This window comes from Chelonia mydas, chromosome 9, assembly GCF_015237465.2.
Source record: "Chelonia mydas isolate rCheMyd1 chromosome 9, rCheMyd1.pri.v2, whole genome shotgun sequence".
Lineage (NCBI taxonomy): Eukaryota > Metazoa > Chordata > Testudines > Cheloniidae > Chelonia > Chelonia mydas.
In genome coordinates this window covers 60,785,218-60,811,992 of record NC_057855.1, presented here as the reverse complement: position 1 = coordinate 60,811,992, position 26,775 = coordinate 60,785,218, and the positions used below count along the sequence as shown (strand labels likewise).

Here is a 26,775-nt window from a genome sequence, read left to right as displayed (position 1 = left end):
GCATACTTTGAATCGGTAAAAATGTTGATCCGCTTTCCTTTTGACAGTTCGAGTGCACGGGTCAGGGCTATTAGTTCGGCCAGCTGGGCAGAGGTCCCTGTGGGCAAACCTTCGGCTTCCACAGTGTCATGGAGGGTCACAACAGCATAACCCGCCCTCCTTTGCCCATCTATTACAGTACTGCTACCATTAGTGTACCACTCATAATTTGCATTTGGGAGGGGTACATCCTTTAAGTCCGGACGGCTGGAGTATTGGGCATCTATGATCTCTAAACAGTCGTGTTCCTGTTCCTCTGTTTCTGGCAAGAGGGTGGCTGGGTTAAGGGAGGGGCAAGGCTGTAAGGTGACTTCAGGGTTCGCTAACAGCTTAGCCTGATACCGAGCAATCCGAGCCTGGGTGAGCCGGAGCCCACCCTTTGTGTCTAGCAGGGCTCGGACCATATGGGGAGTATAGATTTGCATAATCCCTTCCAATGTTAGCTTCTCAGCTTCCTCAAGCACTAGGGCAGTAGCTGCGACTGCCCGTAAACATGCCGGCCAACCCTTTGCAACCTGATCCAGTTGCTTAGAAAAATAAGCCACAGGACGTTTCCAGGTCCCCAACAACTGGGTTAGCACTCCCAGGGCCACCCCTTTTTGTTCGTGTATATACAATTGAAATGGCTTAGAGAGATCCGGCAGGCCCAGGGCTGGAGCTTTTATCAGCTTTCTTTTTAAGATTTTAAATGCCCTGTCGGCCTCTGGGGTCCAATAGAAGGGGTCATGATCTGCTCCTTTTACACAGTCGTACAGGGGTTTAGCCCATAGTCCAAACTCTGGGATCCATATCCTGCAAAAGCCGGCCATACCCAGAAAAGCTCTGAGCCGTTTACGAGTGCTTGGGGTAGGGACTTGACAGATAGCTTCCTTTCTTTCGCGTGAAAGCTGACGCTCCCCTTGCCTTAGCTGTAACCTGATTTTGCTCTACCTCAGATAACAGGGTTCTCAGGAGGATATTACAGTCGTCCCAATCCAGCTTGTGACTACTGAAGCACTCCTCAAAGACTGAAATAAACCAGCTTGGGTTTGTTGAGAATTCCCCAGCCTGTGTTGTAAAAGCTGCTAAGTCTATTGGATTGAATGGCACATGGGTGTAAACTTGCATGGTGGTAGCCTGATGTCCGTCTGCCTCTGGGCAAGCCACAACAGTCTCGGTAATCAAAGGATAGAGTCCCACCAAGGGGGCAATCTCTGTAACCTGAGGTATCCTACCCTTACAAGGTGGGGGTGTGGGGGCCAAAGGGGACACCGGATCTGCCATTACAGTGGGGGTGGGGGTCTGGGGACTAACAGTAGCTGCTACCGAACCAGTTGGAGTCAAATTACATTGCTGTAAAATATCTGTTCAAGTACACAAAGACAGAAACAAATGCGCATACATGTGTTCATTCCAATTTTTTGTTTGCTGACAGAACAGAAGTAACTGGAGGATCGTGTTGTAATTAATTGACCCTCCCGGTGGCCACCACTCCTGGTCCTCTAGTTGATATTGAGGCCAGTCAACCATACAGAATCGTTTTAATTGACTCTTAGTCATTGGATCTGAACCAAATACCTTCCAGTTTGCTAGGATACACTCTAAGGGCGTACACTGTGCCCTACCTCGCGAGCTCTGTCCCTGTCTCATGCCTACAGGGTAACTCTGGGCGTCCCCAGGTTCCAACAGAGCATACAATCCAGATTTCAAGAGGTTCCTACCTTATCCAAGAGACCGGTTCCCCACCGTCACCCGCAGCTGCTTCTCCACTATATGAGTGCGTTGCACCGTTGTGCCCTCCGGGGTCGATCAAATCGCATCTCCTCCGAGGCCCCCGATGAACTCACCGGTGTGCACTGGGCGTCGGTTGTTGCCGTAATCCTCGAGCGCCGGGAGGGGTCCGGGCAAGGCTAAATAGCAGCCTCGTCGCCCACCCAGGGACGCCAAAAGCTGTTGCCGGCACAGAGTGCCCGAGACAAGCAACAGCAGGGTTCGTTGCCCAGTGTGAGTCGCCCAATAATCACAACGTGGTGGAGAAGCGGAAAAGTTTATTTGAAGCTTCAAGTGGTACAGGGAGACATTAATCTCAAATCCTGCACCCAGAGCAGGAAGTTACACAGGCTTTTATACATCCTTTTTTTTTAGCATATTTATTTAATAACAAGCTGCCCTAAGTATCCATATAGCCAGCCAATCCGGTATACCAGCTAGTGCCCTTTTTCTTTGTACCATCTGTTAAACTATATATGGAGTTGTTTTGTTCAGCATTGTTTTGCCATATCTGCCCTGTCTGGCCTTGTTCAGTTTTAGACAGTCTGCGCTTGCAACATATTGTTGCAGAATGCTCAGTATGACTGCTGCAAGTGCCTCCAGGCGGGAGGGCCAAGGTCACTTGGGCCTAGTGCGAGGGGGCTTCATCGACACTCGTGGTCTTCCATCCCCTCGAGTTACCTAGTGGCCATGCCCAGTGCCCCCAACATTGCCAACAGATCAGATACGAGGGAGCAGATGGTGAAGCTGATCTTTCCTAAGAATGACAAATACTTGTTTGTGTTGGTTTTTTTTTTTCATTGTCATGGCTGCCTCTGCACTCCTGGGACTGCAAAGGTCAAAGTGCTGCTGGGAAGGCCCTTCTGAACCCTAGCCAGGAAGAAGAAGTGTTGGAAATCTCATATGTGATTTCCAGCCAAAGTTTTCAGGCCCAAGATATTCAGAGATGGAACCAAAATGAACCTATGGACCTTCTAAACCTATGGACTTATGTGCTCATCACTGATGATGTCATGGTATACTTTAATCACCTCCCTCTGATGGAGTTCTGAGCTCCCTAACCATCCCCTTCATTCCCTACCTGGCCTGTGGCCCTGTGGTACACCGAACACCCTTCCCACTGAGCAGGGCTGGAAGGGAAGCCCTCTGGAGCTCATTAACACTCTTCTCTACAGAGCCAGAAGAGGACACTGTTGAGCAACATGAGGAAATTGTGAGTCTTTCCAGTTGGACTTAAGGGTTTAAAGGAGGCCAAGGACATAATTTAACATCATGGGGGTTGGCCACTTGGCCAATGGGAGCTGTCCTGAAGAGGAGGAAAGGATCCAGACTGCGGTTTTTGAGAGGGGCCAGAGTTTTCAACCCACTTTGAACTCACTGGTATAAATGACTATTCAAGGTGCATAACAACAATGAATCCAGAACCTCACCATTGGGACTCCCTATTAGATGTCCTTGGGGAAGAGGTCTGTGATACTTAGGTACCTTTCTGGGTTAACCATCTTCAGAAACGCCTCACCTTGGACTTTATCTTCTTCAGAGATGCCTGCTTGTTATGTAACCTGGTGAAGGAATGGGGCCCACTTCATCCCAGGGGCATTATTATTAGCATACTATTAGCATATTATTAGCACCTAGTAGCCCTAGTCCTGGACCTGGACCCCATTGTGCTAGGTGCTGTACAAACACAGAACAAAAGGCCCCAAAGAGTTTACATTCAAAGTGCAATCCTATTGAAACCGTCCCACAGATGAATTTTGATGTTATCTATGACCTCTCTCCTATTTGAGACATGGGCAGCTTTTGTGGAAGGTATGAACAATTCCCTACATTCTTGAGGGGTATCCGGATAACAGATTAGGGCACTGTTGTGGAGGAAAAATTCAGTGGACCCAAGTAGTCCTAAACTTCCCAAGTAGGCCTAAAACTTTGGTCAAGCTAATTGTGTATATGAAGCATAAGAAAAAAGTGTGGAAAATTCCATTGTAAGGCAATTGCAGCAGCACAGCTTAAGAAATGTTAACCGCAAAAGAACACCTGTCAATAACAGGAAAAGCTTGTTTTCCTATATTCCAAATAAGGTAATTAAGTCGAAAGTCTGTGTAATTTGTCTGTGGTTTTAAGCTTTAAAAAGCTGTGTGTGCTTTGCATCGGGGGGGCAGCTACTTAGAGCTGTTACCCCCCCCTGCGCTTGTAATCAATAATGGAGCCTCAGGCGTGGTTCTGAGCCAAACACAATGCGTGGTTAATTTTTCCACCACACTGTGAAGTGTTTAAATTCATTTCAGAGCCATGGCTCCTGGTTTGCAGATGGTCTGATATCACCATGCATGGTAATGCTGTTCAGTGTTACAAGCTGTATATTTTATTAGAAATGTTTTATTGATTTTTTGAAAAATCAGTAAAAAAAACCAGTTACAGTGAGAAACTCTGCAAAATAAATTAACTAAGTCAATGATACAACATTCTGTCTTTGCCTCTCCTCAACAAGTCAAGAAGGCCTAATTGTGCTCTCAGTAGTGTAACAAAGTGGGAACTGATGTAATATTTTTTATGATTCCTATGTGTGTCTCAGTTTCCCCATATGCCACATTGTTATCCAGTCGCAGGGAAGGGATTAAATTTGCTCTCAGGGCAGACTAAGCTACATAGGTGAGTGTCAACTCCCTGCCGGGAGGGGATGGAGAGTTGGAACTGGTTGAACCTGACCCAAATCAACAAGGGGGCCAGAGAGACAGTGCAAGCTCCAATGATTCATGGATTTCCCTGTCTCTCAGCAGGGAAGCTGAGCAAAGCCCCTAGGTTAAGAACAAAAGCCTGAGAGGTGTGAGGTGGGGGATATGCGAAAATGGAGCCTCACTACAGCTTGGTTGGGCTCTGGGCTAACCAGAACGGACTCTGTTTTAACCTTCATTTCTCTGTGCTAACCTAAGGACTTCTTATAGTGTGTTCTAGTTTACTGATAAACTCGACTGTTTTGACAACACTGCCTGACTGTCACTGTAAATACTGGGTGAGGTGCACTAATCCCTGAGGCGTGTACAACTCTCTACCAGGAGTCTATTTCAGCAGTTGCACTTGCTGGACGGAGCTCAGTATGTGAAGCAGGAGTGCTGGAGCCCCGGAGACTCAGTCTAAGGAGGCGGTGAAGCCACTTGGCCTACCATGATGGAAGAGTGAGACCCCTTGGGGGTCTGGCACATCAGATGTGTTCCTCCAAGAGACTTTTCCAAAGCTGCGGGTGTAGCACCGATCCTCTGGATTTGTGAAATGTATACCACTATAATTCCACAGACCTCACTGAATTTAACGCCCAGTTCAAAGACCAATCAAACTCCCACTGAAGTCAGCAAGGTCCTTTCCATTGACATTAGCTGGAGTTTGATCAGGTCTTCACACCGATCAAAGTGAGATCAGAATCAGGCTCAAGAGTTGTTTGGCTGGAAAGAGGAAGGGCAGGTGAAGGCAACAATAACGGCTGAATTCCCATATCCAGCTAGGGTTCATCCTGTGAACAACTTCTCATGTGAGTTTGAATCTCCTGTTCTCCTCCCCTAGCTCAGCATCCACTACTCCATATAGAACCTGCACCAGAGCCATGAAACTTGCTGTACAAATGTGCATCATTACAGTATACAATGAAAGCCACAGATTCGGCTCAACGAAACATTTCGTGAATTCATGTTGAAAAAAACTGAAATGCTTGATTCTGACATTTTCAAAATGAAACGTTTTGATTCTTCAGTTCGAAACAACTTTGCATTTCTAAATTTACCTCAGTTTTATTTTTAAAAAGTTGAAACAAAACATTTCATTCTAAAAATTAAAATGTCCGTTTTGACCTGAAACATTTGTTTGGTTCAGCCAGCAAACTGAAAAATCAATACAAGGGTCTGGCTCTGCATTCTCAGGTTTAAGTGCATTTGATCCTTCAAAAATGTGCCTGCAGTGTAGACACTGTCAGCTCCCAGGGCGATATCATTCCCTCAGAAAGGAGGGTCTTTCCTGAAACTCCACTACTTCTGCAATCTTCATTTTGAGCCAAGTAGCTAAACTTTAGGTACCTGTCTTTCTTGGAAGAAGGTGCCAACATCCAGGGACATCTCCTATCAACCTTGATATTTACACTGCACTCATGACCCCTGGATTCAAGCCTCTGAAAAGGTCTATTCTGGGGAGGGGGGCAGGGTTCACCACTTGTTTCATGTAGGGTTCCCTCCTAAACAAATCAATATAAGTAACATGAACAGAAAGACTTTCCCAAATCAGAGGCCATATGACCAGTCTTCAAATTGGGGTGAAGAATAAACCCTTGAAGAGGGACCTGGGCCAGTAAATCACTCCAGTAAGACTGTTTGATCATAGATCGTATTTGGTGAAATCTGGTGGACTCCAAAGATGAAAACTAACAGTGTACGTTCCTGGGTTATAAATCACCCCCAGGCAGGGACAGTTTAGCAGTATCCATAGAAGGGTGGATTTGCTGCACCTAAGACCAGGATCTCCTCTATTTTTATCTGCATGTCACTTACTGGAAAGCCCTTCCCAGGTGAATGTGTAACTGGGTTGCTCAGAGCTTTGCTCCCTCTTCATCAGCGCTGAACGCACTGTTAGTGAATGATGTCAATGTGCTCTCTTCTGGGCTGGCAGCATGTATTCCATTGGAGATGGCATGGGAGAGGTGCTGCTGCTTCTTCCGGCCCGCCATTGCAATGCTGCCATTGGTATGGCCCTGCATGTGTTTCCTCTGCACTTGCTCCAGAATCTGTAGTACCTAGAGTTGACAAACAGGATTGGGACTTGGATATTGAGTGGCAACAGCACTAACTTCTTTTGCCATCACAAGATACCATAGTGTTTTTAAAGCCACACCAGCTGGCCCCTCTCTCTTGCGAGTTGCACCCAGCCTTCACTTCAGCTCAAAGACTCTTGGATTGGCAGAAGTGAAGAACATACACTTCAAAGTCCCAGCTGCTGACTGGCAATGGATTCCCCTCCATCTTTTAATATAATGGAATAAGGAAAACCCTTTGCACTAACGTATGAGGCACCTTTCAACCTTGGATCTCAAAGCACTTTACATAAATGTGCAAGTATCGTAACCCCATGCTACAGATGGAGAAGCTCTTGCACAGAGAGGGGAAGTGACTTGTCCAGGGTCACATCAGACTCAGGAACAGGACATGGGCATCCTAACTCTCAGTCCTTGGCTCTCCAGCACTAGACTGTTGGAGATGTCTTTGCCTCCTTGTGGATCTGGGTGCCTCCCTGTCCTTCCAGTACCCACTCAGTGGAGAAGGGAAAGAGAGAGAGAAGGGGAAGAGAAATACAGAAAAAAGATGGTTTACCTGGGATTTCGGAACAATGCCAACCCTGAAGAACCCTATGTTTCCACTCTCAATCTTGGTGCAGTCCACAACAGTTGAGGCAATGTTCTCTGGAGAAGGCCCATCGCATAGAACTGCATCCACCTTGATAGTAAGCAACACTCATATTACAGGACCCTTCTCAGGCAGTTGGTTAAAGGGGGGAGAGTTCCCCTTTTTCAATGGATTTAGCATTACCTACAGCCATGCTACAGATTCCCATCCCCTCCCTCTCCTTTTTCCACCTTGCATTGGCCAAAGTCACCAGAAATCCCTGGTGATTTCCAGAAGTCACCCAGTGATCTTGGGTGACTTTGACCAATGCAAAGTGGAATTAGTTCACTAAGTAAAACTCAAGGGCCAGATCCTCAGCTGGTGTAAATCGGCACCATTCCATTTACTTTAACGGAGCTATGCTGGTTTACAACCGCTGAGCATCTCTAAGGTTGCCTTTGTATGCGTAGGATGTCAGAATGGTCAGATGTGAGAATGGTGAAAGAACAGTGGTTCCCCTTACTCTGAGCCTAAGTCATCCTCACATGAACTTGCCATTAACTTGTTGTCTCAAGTTCTGTATTTTCAGTGGGAAATATCCAGTACATTCATGGGATTACTTAAGCATTAACTCTGCTTTCAGAGTTTAAAAACGGGAAAATACAAGGATCTGGTAATTTAATTGGCAGTGCTCATGGAACAGGAGAGTCCCCTAAGATTCAGAACGTTTTATAACTCCCAATGGTTCTAGTCTCTACAGCATTGGTCATAGACTTAGAACTTTAGTTCTGAAAACTAAAACAAAAGACAACAAGGGTTCTAGAATCTTTGACATCCCCAAGGGCTCTGGAACATTAGAATGTCAGGGGCTTTAACACTTCTAGGTCCAGAAATTTCCTGGTGCAATTTCCTGGTGCAAGTGCTGGAGGAGCCAACTAGGGGGAGAGCTTTTCTTGACCTGCTGCTCACAAACCGGGAAGAATTAGTAGGGGAAGCAAAAGTGGATGGGAATCTGGGAGGCAGTGACCATGAGTTGATCGAGTTCAGGATCCTGACACAGGGAAGAAAGGGAAGCAGCAGAATACGGACCCTGGACTTCAGGAAAGCAGACTTCGACTCCCTCAGGGAACTCATGGGTAGGATCCCCTGGGGGAATAACATGAGGGGGAAAGGAGTCCAGGAGAGCTGGCTGTATTTCATAGAATCCCTATTGAGGTTACAGGGACAAATCATCCCAATGTGTCGAAAGAATAGTAAATATGGCAGGCGACCAGCTTGGCTTAACAGTGAAATCCTTGCGGATCTTAAACATAAAAAAGAAGCTTACAAGATGTGGAAGACTGGACAAATGACCAGGGAAGAGTATAAAAATGTTGCTCGGGCATGTAGGAATGAAATCAGGAGGGCCAAATCGCACCTGGAGCTTCAGCTAGCAAGAGATGTTAAGAGTAACAAGAAGGGTTTCTTCAGGTGTGTTGGCAACAAGAAGAAAGCCAAGGAAAGTGTGGGCTCCTTACTGAATGAGGGAGGCAACCTAGTGACAGAGGATGTGGAAAAAGCTAATGTACTCAATGCTTTTTTTGCCTCTGTCTTCACGAACAAGGTCAGCTCCCAGACTGTTGCGCTGGGGAGTAGGTGGCCAGCCCTCTGTGGAGAGAGAAATGGTTAGGGACTATTTAGAAAAGCTGGGCATGCACAAGTCCATGGGGCCAGATGCGTTGCATCCGAGAGTGCTAAAGGAATTGGCGGATGTGATTGCAGAGCCATTGGCCATTATCTTTGAAAACTCATGGCGATCGGGGGAAGTCCCAGAAGACTGGAAAAAGGCTAATGTAGTGCCCATCTTTAAAAAAGGGAAGAAGGAGGATCCTGGGAACTACAGGCCGGTCAGCCTCACCTCAGTCCCCGGAAAAATCATGGAGCATGTCCTCAAGGAATCAATTCTGAAGCACTTAGACGAGAGGAAAGTGATCAGGAACAGTCAGCATGGATTCACCAAGGGAAAGTCATGCCTGACTAATCTAATTTCCTTCTATGATGAGATAACTGGTTCTGTGGATGAAGGGAAAGCAGTGGACTTGTTATTCCTCGACTTTAGCAAAGCTTTTGACACGGTCTCCCACAGCATTCTTGTCAGCAAGTTAAAGAAGTATGGGCTGGATGAATGCACTATAAGGTGGGTAGAAAGTTGGCTAGATTGTCGGGCTCAACGGGTAGTGTGATCAATGGCTTCATGTCTAGATGGCAGCAGGTATCAAGTAGAGTGCCCCAAGGGTCAGTCCTGGAGCCGGTTTTGTTCAATATCTTCATAAATGATCTGGAGGATGGTGTGGATTGCACTCTCAGCAAATTTGCGGATGATACTAAACTAGGAGGAGTGGTAGATACGGTGGCAGGTAGGGATAGGATACAGGGGGACCTAGACAAATTGGAGGGTTGGGCCAAAAGAAAGCTGATGAGGTTCAACAAGGATAAGTGCAGGGTTCTGCACTTAGGACGGAAGAATCCCATGCACCGCTACAGACTAGGGACCGAATGGCTAGGCAGCAGTTCTGCGGAAAAGGACCTAGGGGTGACAGTGGACGAGAAGCTGGATACGAGTCAACAGTGTGCCCTTGTTGCCAAGAAGGCCAATGGCATTTTGGGATGTATAAGTAGGGGCATAGCCAGCAGATCGAGGGACGTGATCGTTCCCCTCTATTCGACATTGGTGAGGCCTATCTGGAGTACTGTGTCCAGTTTTGGGCCCCACACTACAAGAAGGATGTGGAAAAATTGGAGAGAGTCCAGCGAAGGGCAACAAAAATGATTAGGGGTCTGGAACACATGACTTATAAGGAGAGGCTGAGGGAACTGGGATTGTTTAGTCTGTGGAAGAGAAGAATGAGGGGGGATTTGATAGCTGGTTTCAACTACCTGAAAGGGGGTTCCAAAGAGGATGGTTCAAGACTATTCTCAGTGGTAGCAGATGACAGAACGAGGAGTAATGGTCTCAAGTTGCAGTGGGGGGGAGGTTTAGGTTGGATATTAGGAAAAACTTTTTCACTAGGAGGGTGGTGAAACACTGGAATGTGTTACCTAGGGAGGTGGTAGAATCTCCTTCCTTAGAAGTTTTTAAGGTCAGGCTTGACAAAGCCCTGGCTGGGATGATTTAGTTGGTCCTGCTTTGAGCAGGGGCTTGGACTAGATGACCTCCTGAGGTCCCTTCCAACCCTGATATTCTATGATTCTATGATTCTATGAAATGCTCTATGGCACTCACATCCTTATGGATCTGAAGAGAAACCAACTACAGTGGCGGGTCACAGACTGTGTCATGAAAAATAAAAATGTTTGTGTTTATTTTGATTCCTTATTTTTCCAGCCTTCTTTCTCTCCCTCCCTGGCCTTTCTGGGATAAGCCTCAATGAGCTTCTAATTTACAATCTATCCCTGGATTTTAGTTTTAACCACTGACTTGCCCGCTGGGAGCAAATCGATATCAACTTGCAATCACATCTCCCTCAGTTCCCATGATGAATGTGAAGAAGCACATGGTGATTACCTTGTCTCCCAGTTTGGCGTACACCTGATTGTGGTGAGTGGTATCTGCTTCTCCAGTTGGATTGGCTGATGTGACTGCAATGGGGCCAACCTGGTAATTGAGACCAAAATGAGAAAGTGGGTTTTGAACAGAGCTTCCAGCACAGAAACAATAATGCTCAGGGATTCATTTCACTTTATGCTTTGTTTGTTGAAACCCATTTTAACTGAAGGAGAGTGCCAGAGTGTGAGTGTGAGGACAACAGTACAGTGAGGAAGATATGTAAAATTAGGCTGAATTGAGGAGGTCTTATCGATTCTAAGGCCAGAAGGGACCCTTGTAATCAACTAGTCTGACCTCTTGGATTACACAGGCCAGAGAACTGCCCCAAAATAATTCCTGGAGCACACTTCCTCAGGAAGGAATGAAACATTTTAATTTCCTGGGACAGTAAATTACACTGGAACCCCAATGTAAATATGGGCAGCAAGCAAATTATCAAAGGAGCATGCAGGGTGTTATGGTTTCTTCAGCAAAGGCCCACAGACACAGCAGTGGGGAAGGGGTCTGATTTGTGGAAGGTCAGGATCAGGTTCCAAATAAATTGCCTTAGTACAGGAACACCAGCCATCACACTGTTCTGGGCAATCAATGTGGCCCCACTTGGAGCTGTATCAATGGGGCATAGGTGCAATGGTCAGCATTGCTGTAGGAAGTTTCCCACGTGCAGCGCTCTGTGCAGCCGTTATGCCACTGTTGGGGACACTGGGCCTGGCCACTAGGTAACTCGAGAGGATGGAAGACCACGAGTGTCGATGAAGCCCCCTCGCACTAGGCCCAAGTGTCCTTGCCCCCCCCCCCGCCTGGAGGCACTCATAGCAGTTATGCTGAGGATCTGCAATATGTTGCAAAGTCAGACTGCCTGAAACTAAACAAGGCCAAACAGGGCAGATATGGAAGAACAATGCTGAATAAAGCAGCTTTATGTATGGTTTAACAGATGGTACAGAGAACAAGGGAACTAGCTGGTAATTCGATTGGCTGGCTATATGGATACTTAGGGCAGCTTGCTATTGGATAAGTATGCTGAAAAAAGGATGTAAAAAGCCTGTGTAACTTCCTCCCCTGTGTGCAGGATTTGAGATTCTATTCTCCCTGTACCTTGTTTGCAGCTGCAAATAAACTTTTCTGCTTCTCCAGCCCGTTGTGATTATTGGGTAACGCATACCGGGCAACGAACCTTGCTGTTGTTTGCCTCTGGCACTGGGTGCCAGCAACAGCTTTTGGCGTACCTGGGTGGGCCACGAGGCCGCTATTTAGCCTTGCCTGGACCCCTCCTGGAGGTCGAGGATTGCGGCGAGAACTGACGCCCAGCGCGCACCGGTGAGTTCATGGCCTCGGAGGAGACGCGATTTGATCACCCCTGGAGGGCACAACGGTGCAAGGCACTCATATAGTGGAGAAGCAGCTGTGGGCGACGGTGAGGAACCGGTCCCTTGGACATAGGGGAGGAGCAGCTGTGGGTGACGGTGGGGAACCGGTCCCTTGGATAAGGTAGGAACCTTTTGAAATCCGGATTGTATGCTCTATTGGAACCTGGGGACGCCCAGAGTTACCCTGTAGGTATGGGACAGGGACAGAGATCGGGGGTTAGGACACAGTGTACGCCCCTAGAATGCATTTTAGCAAACTGCAAAGTGTTTGGATCAGACCCAATGGCAAAAAGCAAATTGAAAAGGTTTTGTACAGTAGACTCGCTTCAATATTGGCTAGAGGACCAGGAACGGTGGCCACCGGGAGGGTCAATTAATTATAATATGATCCTCCAATTAGTTTTGTTTTGACAGTGAATGGGTAAATGGAATGAACATCTGTATGCACAAGCGTTTATGGCTTTAAGAGATAGAACAGAGCTGTAATTCTGCAGAGCTGTAATTTGACTCCAACTGGTTCGGTAGCAGCTAATGTTAGTCCCCAGACCTCCACCCCCACTGTAATGGCAGATCCGGTGTCCCCTTTGGCTCCCACACTCCCACCTTATAATGGTAGGATGCCTCGGGTTACAGAGATTGCCCCCTCGGTGGGACTCTATCCTTTGATTACCGAGACTGTTGTGGCTTGCCCAGGGGCAGACGGACATCAGGCTACCACCATGCAAGTTTACACCCATGTGCCATTCAATCCAATAGACTTAGCAGCTTTTACAACACAGGCTGGGGAATTCTCAACAAACCCAAGCTGGTTTATTTCAGTCTTTGAGGAGTGCTTCAGTAGTCACAAGCCAGATTGGAACAATTGTAATATCCTCCTGAGAACTCTGTTGTCTGAGGTGGAGCGGAATCAGGTTACAGCTGAGGCAAGGGGAGTGTCAGCTTTCACGCGAAAGAAAAGAAGCTATCTGTCAAGTCCCTACCCCAAGCACTCGTAAACGGCTCAGAGCTTTTCTGGGTATGGCAGGCTTTTGCAGGATATGGATCCCAGAGTTTGGACTATGGGCTAAACTCCTGTATGACTGTGTAAAAGGGAATGGATCACGACCCCTTTCACTGGTCCCCAGAAGCTGACAGGGCATTTAAAATCTTGAAAAGGAAGTTGATGGAAGCCCCGGCTCTGGGCCTGCCGGATCTCTCTAAGCTGTTTCAGTTGTATGTACATGAACGAAAGGGGGTGGCCCTAGGAGTGCTCACACAGCTGTTAGGAGCATGGAGACGTCCCGTGGCTTATTTTTCTAAGCAACTGTATCAGATTGCAAAGGGTTGGCCGGCATGTTTACGGGCAGTCGCAGCTACTGCCCTAGTGCTTAAGAAAGCTGAGAAGCTAACATTGGGAGGGGATATGCAAATCTATACTCCCCATATGGTCCGAGCCCTGCTAGACACAAAGGGTGGGCTCCGGCTCACCCAGGCTCGGATTGCTCGGTATCAGGCTAAGCTGTTAGAGAGCTCTGAAGTCACCTTACAGCCTTGCCCCTCCCTTAACCCAGCCACCCTCTTGCCAGAAACAGAGGAACAGGAACATGACTGTTTAGAGATCATAGATACCCAGTACTCCAGCCGTCTGGATTTAAAGGATGTACCCCTCCCAAATGCAAATTATGAGTGGTACACTAATGGTAGCAGTACTGTAATAGATGGGCAAAGGAGGGCGGGTTATGCTGTTGTGACCCTCCATGACACTGTGGAAGCTGCAGGTTTGCCTGCTGGGACCTCTGCCCAGCTTGCCGAACTAATAACCCTGACCCGTGCACTTGAACTGTCAAAAGGAAAGCGGGTCAACATTTTTACCGATTCAAAGTATGCTTTTGGGGTGCTACATGCTCACGCTGGCCTATGGAAGCAAAGGGGAATGCTGACAGCCCAAGGCTCCCCAGTCAAGTATGGGCCCCAAATCCTCCAGCTCCTAGAAGCCGTACAACTTCTATGGTGGCGGTGGTACACTGTAAAGCCCATCAAAGAGAAAATCAAGATGTGGCCAGAGGTAACGCCTGGGCAGATAGAGAGGCTAAGCATGCTGCCACCCTGCCATCCCCTCAGACTGAGAACGCCCATATGCATGCCCTTATCCCATCAGTAGGGGAGCTTCCAACCCCTCAGTACTCTGGGGAGGAGAGACAGCTAACTGACAAACTTGGTCTCCAGGAAAAGGAGGGATGGCTCCATTCCCCGGAAGGGAAGGTCCTTCTACCAAAGGGCCTGATCCGGCCAGTATTGCAGAAACTGCACCAAACCACTCGTGCTGGCAGGGAAGCACTTATCCAACTAATGGGAAAATACTTTATCACATCCGGACTCGGACCCCTGGCTGCCCAGGTACAAGTGGACTGCTTAATCTGCCAAAAGAATAACCCCCGACCAGGACATCCTGTGCCACCAGCTGCCCTAGAACCCACTTTGGGCCCCGGATGGGTGTGGCAAATAGATTTTACTGAGTTTCCCCGGACCCAAGGGTTCAAATATCTCCTTGTCTTAGTGGATCGGTTCAACGGATGGCCAGAAGCCTTCCCATGCCGTAATTGCACTGCCAGAACAGTGGCCCTCAAGTTTGTGAAGGAGATCATTCCTCGCTTTGAACTCCCCCAGTGAATGGAATCTGACAACGGGACACACTTCATGTCAAAAATCATCCAAAGCATCTCAAATGCCTTACAGATCCCCTGGAAACTCCATACGCTCTGGAGACCACAAGCCAGTGGGGTAGTGGAGAGTACCAATCAGACTCTTAAATGACGTCTCTCAAAAGTGTGCCAAGAAGCCTCACTGCGATGGCGTGATGCTTTGCCCATCGTCCTACTCCGTATCCGCGTTCTCCCAAAGGGTAGATTAGGGCTTAGTCCCTTTGAAATTATGTTTGGAAGGGGATGGCCTATGAATGGCACCCCGGTTCTGTCAGGGGAATGGGAGTTGGGTAATGGTTTTTTGTCACAGTATATGTGTTCCCTGTCTGCTGTTCTCTTGTCTCTTCACAGGTATACCAAGGATTCCCAGCCTCTCCCCTTGGACTCTCCCGTCCACTCCTTACAGCCCAGTGACTCCGTGCTTGTTCGTACCTGGAAAGACGAGCCTCTCCAGGAAAAGTGGAAAGGACCCTCTACCGTCCTGCTGATCTCCCATACAGCAGCAAAGATTGAGGGACACAAGAACTGGATCCATCACTCTCGTCTGAAGGCAGTACCCGCCCCCTCATCAGCAGAACAGTGGACCGTCCAACCTGCTGACTCCTCATCTAGTGACGATCTCGGGCTAAAGCTACTGTTTAAGAGACAAAAATAGCGGGCACCTTAACGCCAAAATGGGCCCACCCAGGTACTGGAGACCCTGGGTTGGGAAGACTCTGGTGATAATTAATTGGGTAACATTGTTATTCTCTGTATTGTTATTTCCAAACTGTGCATATCGGGAGCATAACTCCTTTGTTTCGCTTGCGCACCATGTTGCTACTTTAACAAACCAGACTGATTGCTGGGTATGTGCTCCAACTCCACTGTCCCCCAAAACAGGAATGCCCCTTGACATGCTGCCTTTAAACCTAGCAGAATTAGCCGCCACCAAAAAGCAGGAAAAAACGAACTCGCCGTTCTGGAACAAGACCTCTTTACAGCAAGCCACCTACCAGGACCAGGAGTATTCAATTGCAGTACTCACTGAGGGAGTATTATGTTTCGCCCGAAACCAATCTGATCACTATGGGCGTCCTGTGGGAAAGAACTCCTGTGTTATTACACAGTGGGCTGATGGGTATTGGATAAAGACCAAGAGGGAAGGCCAGCAGTGTGGATGTAATGGTTCCTTCCCTTTTAGGGAAACTTTTACGAATAATCTTACTACAAAAGAAGGGTTTGGAAATATAACTTGCCATCCAGTTAATATCTCCAATGTAGCAAGCCAATGGTGGGTTTGTAGTGGTCCCTATGTCGAGTGTAACTTGAACGGCACAATTAGAAACACTCCCACTTGTACCCAATCAGGAGGATGGGATGCCCCCTTAGGGGCATATGAACTGTTTGGAAAAGCAGCCAAAGCAGCCTTAAATATCCCAGGAATCCCCTTAAGAAACAGTCCTTACTAGGCCCTACAGGGTCACTATTTTGTATGTGGACGAAAGTCTTACAAGGTGCTGCCAGCCAACTGGACAGGTAGCTGTTATATAGCTCATGGAGTTCCTCATCTGTCAATAACTGCCACACTGCCCAAAAAAAAAGATTAAAAATGCCCGAAATACCTCTGTTAAGTCCCGAGAAAAGACTCTGCGGGGACTGACTATGGCATTGGAGGGCAATATAAAGAATCCCCTCACACAACCAAGAAGTTTGTAGGGTGCTCTGTACTGGGAATAGCGCCACTGGTTTCCGGACCGGCCATGGCATGCATAGGCCGCTATACTGTAAGGCTGCAAATGGTACTTGAGAAAGGCCTTAGAGTTAGAGGACTCGGTTAGTGATTTAGGGTCAGCAGCAAAAACATTAAATAAAGAGGTGCAGCAGCTCAGGACATTTTCCCTCCAAAACAGGCTGGCTTTGGACTATCTCTTGGCATCCCAAGGAGGGGTTTGTGCCCTCGTCGGGCCCCGATGTTGTGTATATGTAAATGATAGCAGTTATGAGATCTATGAAAAGGTGGTACAGGCTGAGGCCCATGCCCGAGCTGGAGCACAGGTTGCCTATACTGCCCCCGAGAGCGATTGGTTGCAAACCTTGTTTTCAGGCTGGGGTTTGTCGTTTTGGCTTGGTGGTTTATTTAGCGTGTTATTGAAACTTCTCTTTCCTGTATTGCTTGTATTACTGGTATTATGCTGTGCAGTATCATGTATCAGGGCCCTTTTGCAAAAGTTAATAAGTCATTCTCTTCAGGGCTATCACAAAGTGCTTATGCAAAGTCCTATTGTAAAGAAATGAGTAGCCCAAGTGAGAAAACTCAGAGCCAAGGCTGTTGAGTGTTCTCAAAGGAGGGAGTTGTTGGGGACACTGGGCATGGCCACTAGGTAACTCGAGGGGATGGAAGACCATGAGTGTCGATGAAGCCACCTCGCACTAGGCCCAAGTGTCCTTCCCCCCCGCACCCCCCCCCCGCCTGGAGGCACTCACAGCAGTTATGCTGAGGATCTGCAACAATATGTTGCAAAGTCAGACTGCCTGAAACTAAACAAGGCCAAACAGGGCAGATATGGAAGAACAATGCTGAATAAAGCAGCTTTATGTATGATTTAACAGCTGGTACAGAGAACAAGGAAACTAGCTGATAACTGGATTGGCTGGCTATATGGATACTTAGGGCAGCTTGCTATTGGATAAGTATGCTGAAGAAAGGATGTATAAAGGCCTGTGTAACTTCCTGCTCTGTGTGCAGGATTTGATATTCTATTCTCCCTGTACCTTGTTTGCAGCTGCAAATAAACTTTTCTGCTTCTCCACCCCGTTGTGATTATTGGGTGATGCATACTGGGCAACGAACCTTGCTGTTGTTCGCCTCTGGCACTGGGTGCCAGCAACACCACTGAATTACACCCAGCCACACCTTCATTTGCTGCTGCCACCAAGAGTTCATACAGAAGACAGCAGGAGAAGTGCTCAGCACCAAGCAGGAAAGGGCAAAAGCTTCTCTACCCAGCAAAGGCCAGAGTAAATGGCCTTAAGGATGTATCAAATGGGAAAACAAAGAGCGTTCAGCATGTGGCATTGTGACATTAGAGAGAGGAGTTGCCTTGAGATGGAAGCTATGTGGATCACATCCTTGGACTGAGCTGTTTCTGTGACTTGGTACGGTAAATACAGCTGTCCACCTCTGCATTATACTAACACAGGCACACTTGGGCAGTGATGTTGTCACCCCACGTACCACTGCTGGGGGTAATTTATGGAGCAATGGCATTGGTTCCATAATTTAGGTTGAATAAGCATCATTTGTTCCACGGTCCAAAAAAGGATCATATTGCATTCAAAATATGAGGTTAGATGTAAGATGGCGGTAGAACTTTTCTAGTAAATATACAGTGAATCGGACAAGGGGGGTGATAATTATGCATTTTCTAGGTTTCTAACATTTGGATTGTTGGGTTTTTTGAAACATTCTTGTAAGCAACTGTGCAACCAAACAACTGCTATGTGTGCCTCCAACCTTAACCTTAATGAAGTTTTTTGTGCCAGTAATAATAATACTCATCACTTTTCTTCCCCAAAACTTTACAAAAGTGAGTATCACCTCGAGCTGGGCTGGAAAGGATTGTACAATCCTGTGAAAAATGTTGAGATTTTGACCATTTTCCCCGCATCCTGAATCAGAATGAAATGTCAAAATCTCCAAAACTTTCAGGAACCAAAAATCCAAAAAAACTGTTGGTTTGGGTCAGTCAAAACATTTTGTTTCAATTTTGACCTTTTACGATTATTTACTCAGCTTCAATCTCAAAACAAAAAGTCATTCAGAACAGGAAAACTGGCATTTCTTGTTTTGAAAATATCGAAACAGGATCTTTTGACACTTCCAAAACTTTTTTTTCCAAATCCTTTCCACTGAATGTTTTGGTTCTGACAAATTGGCAATTTCCTATCAACAAATTCCTGACTGGCTTTAGTATCGTTTCATTTTACATCAGGAGTAACAGCGAGGTGAAGTGACTTGCCCAAGATTAGACAGTAACAAAGCTGGGAGAAGTACCTAGGTCTCCTGACACCCGTTCCTAGCCATTGCACCATGTGCTAACTGCTAGTTGTTGACACCAAACCTGTCCACTGTGGCCCACGTGATCATTAGACCTGTCACTTTTCTTGCTGCTTGACCTTAGCAAGCCGAGAGAGATGTGCGTTGGTCACTCACCAGATCAATGAGATGTGTGGTGACGGAGCAGTCGGGGATACGGATGGCAATGCTCTGAGAGGTACCGACATATTTGGCAGAGTCTTTCATCCCCAGGAAGTCCACCCATTTCCCTGTAAGGGGAAGAGCCACACAATACTTGCTGATGTGGGTTGAGTCTACAAACAGTGGTGGTACCATGTACCTAAGCAAGGAACGGCCCAGCATCGGTGCACAGCGTTGCTGTGTTTTGGCTCAGCACTACTCTCCACCTTGGGGAAAGCTTGACAGCAACAATATTCTCTCACCTCTGGGAACCACCAGACTAATGGGAGATGGCCAGGCAGCCGCCATGAATTCCCACAGCATGGGGTTGAACAAATGCTTCGTAGGTTCGAGCTGCTTCAGACTAGAAATCCAAAGTGACATGGGGCGATCCTGAGCCTGGCGCTTAGACCTGTAAAGAAGACAAAAGAAAGGAACGCTCTTTAGCCCCCACGTTTTGTTCTTTGTACAATCTTGTGATGTCCCAGCCAATTGGTTCCATCAGCTGGCAGGAGCCAGGGATGTTCCAGAGACAATTACCCCGCTAGTTGTTCCCTCTTCTAACCCTGATCTTCACCCGCAGGCTTACTGCTCTTATGAGGGCTGAATCATGGCCCTTGCACCTTCAGACCTGCTGCAGCAGACACCGCCCAACAGCAGCTGTCAGTTGCCACTTACAGCCTGTGACTAGAGTCTCCATTAGACTATTAAAAGAAGCCCTTGCCTGGGCCTGTAGTAAAAACACTTACTTGTAAGCTTTCTCTACGGCATCAGGTCGATTGCAGGCTGCCACCAGAACATACACTGTGTCGGTGGGGATGCCACAAGCTCCTCCATTCTTCATGATCTCTAAGAACAGGAAACAACCCAGATAACTGCTGAGTCATAAACTCACAGAAGAGATATAGATGGACAAGACAAACTACGGGCCCTTGGCTTCATCCCCTGGCTGCTAAAGGGTTGCCCACTACAGTATATTTTCCAGTGTTCATTAAAGGAGAGTTATAGGTTACATCCAGGCAGGCATGTAGGCATCCCACTATCCAGAGAGTAACCCTCCCCCTCTATCCCCTGAAATATCCCAGCAAGGATTCCCAGAAGCTGTGTCATGTTGCAGTGCCAGCCTGTGGGATTTGTATGAAGTAGATGGGATGGCCAGCCAGGGACAGAAACCAGGAGATATTGAACCACATAAGTGGGTGCAACGCCATTGACTTCAATGGAATTTCTCCCACTTACACCAGGAGAGCATTTGACCCCTACTTCCCACTCTCCTGCTCTAACCATTTGACCATACTGCCTTGGTCAAAATGCCATAGTATAATCAAAGTTTCTAGATTCAGATGGGGAAAAAATGTAGTTCTTCTTCTATCATGACTTCTCTTCAAAATGAAACCCCTCAGTTAACCCCTACCCCGTTCTCTCCACTATACATTTTCCTTACCTGCAATTTGCTTGACTGAGGAAGCTTTCCTGGCAGGCAAGTGAAGGCATTTGGTGCTTCCTCCCCCAACACCACTGAGTTTCACAATAGGCCTACCCACAGGGAAGTGGGAACCTTCAAAGGTACTGTTGAAAAGAGCAGACAGGAAGCAGTAGAAGCTGGCCAGCCCAAAGATGATGGTGACAGCAATATCATAGCCAGCTGGGATGGCGTTGACTGCATCCAGCAAGAAGCTGATGAGTATGAGTAAGAAGGTGAGGGAGTAAATGAACCAGGAAATGCTTAGGAAGAGAGTGCAGAAGACAATGAAGCAATTGACAAGCATGAGGGCAATGATGCCTACAGCTACTTGGAAGCCCCTGCTAGTGCCATAGAGACCACCATATCTGGCTAAGCCCCAGATGATCCACATGACCCCATAGAGAATGAAGGCACTGCTCTCCAAGGTCTTACCACGGGCAAAGGCCACTGAACCACATAAAAGCTTAAGGATCCCTCCGGCTACCACCACCCAGGGTATGACAATGGTAGCAAGTGGTGCCCTTGGGTCCACTGTCATCGTGATAGCAAAGGAAGCAAGGACGCTGCATGCAAAGCCAAGCACCTCGGCATCGGCATACTTGGAATAGCCAAGGTAGGGAGCATGAAGGTCTTTCCCTTCACGAAGTTTGAGATGACTGCTGCGGGAGAGCAAGGCCTGGACCGTTCCCTCCCCTGTAGGGATTTTGGCACTTGCCTTCATGTTGTACTGGTAAATGAGAGCCATAAGGGCTGAGGCCACAAAGATGGCCACATCCACACCTTGGGGACCACCTTCAAAAAAACCATGAGGGCGACAGGCTAGGGCGATGCAGTAGGCCACATAAAAGAGCAAATACAGGCCATCCACCAGGCTTTTAATGGTGATGAAAAGAGCCAAGACAGCAAAGAGGATAGCGAAAACCACCAAGAAAGGGGAAAACCGGCTCATCCTGCTGCCAGATCCGGTACAGGAGAGAATAGCCTCCAGCAAATTTCAACACCGAGGTGAAACCAAAGAACGTGGCAGCCAATGTATCCAGGGCCCGGTAAGAGAAAATGCAGACCCCAATCTGGTAAATCCCAGCTGCCCAAAGCCAAGGTACTTGGCCCACAAATAGATTGCTGGTCACTCCCAGGAGCCTGCAGCCAAAGACGCTGGCAGACAGCATGTTCAAGATCAGACCAATGACTGCCAAGTCATTTGTGTTGGCACCATTGGCCTGGACCTGCTCATTGGTCTTGCTCTTGGCCAGATCTGTGCCAGGAAGGGTGATTTTCTCCTTGCTGAGGAAATAAAGACCCCTCCCCATAGCAAAATAGCCCCCAATGAAGCAGACAATCATATAATTGCAAGCCACTGCCGAGGAACCAAAAGCTGTGTTATAAAGCATGGCAATTTCATGGGCACAGGCAAGCGAAATGCAAGAAGCAACCATGGCAAGGATGAGCTCTCTTTGAAGGATGCCCACCACCCCAATGATGAGGAGCCCCAAAGTAAATGTTGCCAGGCCAGGCACAACGGCATTGCGGAAATCATCAATGCCATTCAGGACCCCTTGCCCTGCCAGGATGTGGATGACTCCATAGCTGCACCACAGCACTGAGATGATCAGACACAGCGACTTGAACAAGGGGGCACTTCTCAGGCTCTTCTGAACTCCTACGAGGGAAATAAACAAAGGAAGCAGGGATGCCACCAGCTTGTAGAGACACCACCGGGACAACAGGCTGTGTTTGTCAGTGTGCCAGAGTGACACGTCCCAGCGCCATATTTTGATGTAAATTGTATCACTTCTTAATGATAATGAACTTACACGTGTTCCCACAACAAACTCTCTGCCATTTTCCACACCTCCAACCCTTGTCCATGGACCATCCTGCCCAGTCTGTGTCCCCCAAGCCATTATAGTCTCTTCATCAAATTCCATTATGTCCATACGAAGAAAGTCAATAATAATTGTCACAATAGACTAGTACAATTAAAGTGCTGGTGATCTGGGTTTCCCGGTGCATCCTGTCCACTCCATTTCTGTCTAGTTTAGATTGTCAGCCCTTTGGGGCAGAGCCTGTGTGTATTACATGCCATGTACAGCACAGAGCAACTTGTTGGCACTTAATACATAACCAGTCATTCATAAAGAAGCATAGGAACTGCCAGACCTGATCAGACCCAAGATCAATCTAGTACAGTGCCCTGTCTCTGAAAGTGGACAGAGAACTTGATTAGAGAGACTTAAAGTTAAATGTGAGTTTGAATGGAATTCCGCTATCACCCCAAAAACAGTATTACAACTTTACAAACATGCTACATGCCCTCTTCGCTTCCTATATTAGACCAGCACCTTCCATGGTGCCTCAGGATTTCCACGATCACATTACTAACCCCTAGTGTTGTAAAGTTTATCCCTAGGCTGGGAGATGCTCATTCTGGGCTGGAACTTAGCACCCAAGAATTTCCCCATTTCCATTCCGTTCCGTTATGGCCTTGTGAACCAGCGCCATGTTGGGAGCAGGAGCGGGAGCACTGCTAGAGCAAGGCATTGTGGCATTGTGCCTGTGCAGTGGAGGAACAGCTATGACTCAAGGGGGCTGGGGTGCAGTAACCTTAGAAACAGCAGTTGTTACATCTGCTCTGCCCTGACATACTTCCCCCGGAGACTGCAGTGCTGACTGACCTCTCCTTTAGTGCTCCCATGTAGCTAGCAACGCAGTCATGGCTACTGCTGCACAAGTGTGTTGGGGATAAGAAGCACTCCACACTTATATCAGTGCAGGGTGGCCATAATTTAACCCTTTGCGTTTATGCCCCCAAACTACTGGGCTAAGTAATAATTAGGCAATTCTCCTCTAAGGGTACAAGAGCTCTCAAGCCTTCATGTGCGGGTGTTCTAGGGTTACCAACTTTCTAATTGCACAAAACCAAACACCCTTGCTCTGCCCTGCCCCTGCCCTGCCCCTTCCCTGAGGCCCCTCCCCTGCCCCACCCCTTCTTTGAGGCCCCACCCCCACTCACTCCAGCCACCCTCCCTCCGTCGCTCACTCTCCCCCACCCTCACTCGCTTTCACTGGGCTGGGGCAGAGAGTTGGGGTGTGGGAGGGGGTGAGGGCTCCACCTGGAGGTGTGGGCTCTGGAGTGGGACCAGAAAGTAGGCGTTCAGGGTGTGGGAGGGGGCTCTAGGCTTGGGCAGGGTTGGGGTGTGGGAGGGGGTGAGGGCTGGGGTGAAGGCTCTGGGGTGGGGCTGGGGATGAGGAGTTTGAGGTGCAGGAGGGGGCTCCAGCTGAGCCCAAGGGGTTTGGAGCGCGGGAGCAGGCTCAGGGCTGGGGAAGGGGGTTGAGGTGCGGGAGGAAGTGAGGGTGAGGGCTGGGGGTGCAGGCTCTGGGGAGGGGCTGGGGGTGAGGAGTTTGGAGTGCAGGAGGGAGCTCCGGCTGGGGCAGGGAGTTGGAGTGGTGGAGAGGGTGCGGGCTCCAGCAGGGGGCTCAGGGCTGGGGTAAGGGGTTGAGGTGCAGGAGGGGGTGCAAGGTGTGGGCTCCGGGAGGGGGCTCAGGGCTGGGTTAGAGGGTTGGGATGTGGGAGGGGGGGCGGGCTCTGGGAGGGAGTTTGGGTGTGGGAGAGGGTTCCAACTTGAGGTAGGGGGCTTGGGGTGTGGGCTCTGGCCAGGCAGCACTTACCTCAGGTGGCTCCCGGTCAGTGGCACAGCGGGGCTAAGGCAGGATCCTGCCTGCCCTGGCTCCATGCTGCTCCCAGAAGCGGCCAGCATGTCCGACCCCTAGGCAGAGGCATGGTTAGGTAGCTCTGCGCAGTGTGTGCCGCCTGTGCCCACAGGAGCCACCGCCGCAGCTCCCATTGGCCATGGTTCCCGACCAATGGGAGCTGCAGAGCTGGCTCTGGGGGCGGAGGCAGCACACGGAGCTTCCCTTATTGCCCCTGCACCTAGTTGACGGACATGCCAGCCACTTCCGGGAGCTGTGCAGAGCCAGGGTGGGCAGGGAGCCTGCCTTAGCCCCACTGCACCGCCGACCAGAATTTCAACAGCCCGATCAGCGGTTTTGACCGGAGCCACCAGGGTCCCTTTTCAGCCGGGCATTCTGGTCAAAAACTGGGTGCCTGGCAACCCTAGGATGTTCACTGGCCTCTGTCATGATTGATCACGGCCTGACGTGAAGACAGTACCTGCCCACTGAACCAAGGCTACCAACCCATTTCACGAGGGCCTTCAAAAAGCTGCTCCATGCTAAGGGACTGATCCCAAACCCAGTGAGGCCAGTCGATAGATTCCCATTGACTTCAGTGGACTCTAGATCAGGCTTTAGCGCAGCTTTGTGCCAGCACTGGCTGAGAGTAGATCTGAACCCAGTACTTAGAGGTTAAAAGCTTTGTTACCCATGACCACTCCCCTCTGGTTAGCATTTTGTTTAATATCTAGCAAAATGCCAGGACCAACACGAGGCAATTCCATTAATGCCTCCCTTAAAATAAATGTATTGAAACCTAAGCATCAGTCTCTTCATTCCCCCTGGTGGGGAGACATGAGTAATTCTCCAGTCTGTCAAAATAGTTTGAAACTTTTTATAACCTGGGATTTCCCCGTAAAATGATTATGACCTTGGCAAACTACTTACTAACACACAGTTTAATTCACTGCCTTCCCTTAAACTACCACTCTTACAGAGCTTCGAAATTGTTTTTATAATGAGCAAACTTCCAGTGCAGTGAACCTAACTCAGTAAATGATTCATTTAGAATTGATGTTTCTTTCTCAAGTCCCTCTGCACATTGACAAAACTGGTGCCCTGGCATATCATTTCAGGTGAGAGAATCAGTGATCTGGCAAGGTTATCGGCTGGCAAAATAGAGGTCAGTACAAAAATATGTATATAAGCTGCAGAAAGGGCTGTTAGCTGCCAGTGCTCCTGGTCTTACCTGCATATGCCAAGAGAGCTGATATAACAAACAGAAGGATGCCCAGAGCCGTGCTGGGGATCAGAGGGGCTGGGCTGGTGAAGCTGTAGGAGTACACAGCTAGCAAGAGGGATCCTGCATGGAACACAGGGGGAAAGAAACATCTTAAAAGCTTTCCAGGAAAAAGGGAGACAGAGGGAGATGAAGAAGGAACAGAAAAATGCAAAGAAAGAAGGAATCAAGAAAGAGGAATGGAAATAGAGAGCAATCAGGGAAAAGAGGAATCCAGGGAAGAGAGACAGAAGGAGAAAAGAAAGAGGAAAGTGAATCTCAATAAAGAATTATGTTAGAAACTACACTGTATTGGAAAGTTTAGGTTTGACTCCCAACCAGAACCGGCCAAATGGAAAAGTTCAGCTCAGTGTTTGAAAGGCAAGACAAACATGTTATTGACTGCTTTATGCAGATTGGTTTATAGATCTAAGGGTTTTATCCAAGCCAGGAAGATTCAGAGAACCCATTGCTGGGAAGAACTCTTTCTTTCATAACAGAAACTAGTTAGTCCCCATTTAAAATGTGTAACCTCATTGGACAAGAAAGTCAATTCCACCACCAGCCTCCCTTGCCAGGTAAACTTGGTTCCTACCTGAAGCAATGCCCAGGAGCCCTATGGAGTAATGAAGTGACTGGACCCGTCCCTCTGCCATGGCCAAGTTTGCTGAAGACTCAAAGGCAGGCTGAAATGCTGTCTCTCTCCCTTTTCCTAGCTCTTTATAGCCAAACCTACTCCACTGGCTGCTGTTCCTCCCAGCACTCCACCCCTTTCCCTAACAGCCACAGCTTCAGTTATATTTCCCTTGTGAGTAGCAGAGAAGGAAATGCAAGTGGGCTGTTAACCGTAATAAACTTCAGTCTGTGACTCAGCCTGTGCTGCTCCAAGCTTTCCTTGAAGGCCTGTTAATTTTACTCTTGATTAACTCTTGCTAAAAGGACACCTTATAAATGATTGGCAGAGGTTATTTTCATGCTCCCCTGTTGCCAATGGGACAGTTTGGGTACTGAGGAAAATAGTTCTAAAAAAATCCATCTGCTGGTGCTAACAGGCACACCCTCACTCTCTGAGCAGCCCTGGGTTCCATCATGTCTCCTGATTCCTCTTAATTCCTAACACATTTAGAAATGCCAACACTGGCTGGTGTGTGCACTGCTGTAGTTAGCTGGATGGAATCAGGCCTGCTCAAGGGTATGCGATTATGCCGCCCCCTGCAGGCTGCCCTCCAAAGAGGACATGAGTCCATCCAGCCTGGATGTCCTATGTCTTTTTCTCCCACAATAAGAATGTCTTCATTGCCCCACTGCCTTTACCACTGAAACAGCAGGTGCTGGAGCCCTGGCCTATGATGGGG

General features: G+C 48.2%; 1 protein-coding gene across 1 annotated transcript; it reads right to left on the bottom strand.

Moving 5' to 3' along the window:
* Positions 1–332: 332 nt before the first annotated feature.
* On the bottom strand, positions 333–26,511 carry LOC102939374. The gene is given in 11 exon segments (XM_043522608.1): positions 333–6,562; positions 7,137–7,259; positions 10,693–10,782; positions 18,981–19,093; positions 19,268–19,416; positions 19,754–19,853; positions 20,449–21,404; positions 21,406–22,129; positions 25,391–25,504; positions 26,016–26,196; positions 26,485–26,511. Coding segments are annotated over 11 exon segments (2,781 nt in total). The 3' UTR covers positions 333–6,358.
* Between the last annotated feature and the right edge of the window lie 264 nt (positions 26,512–26,775).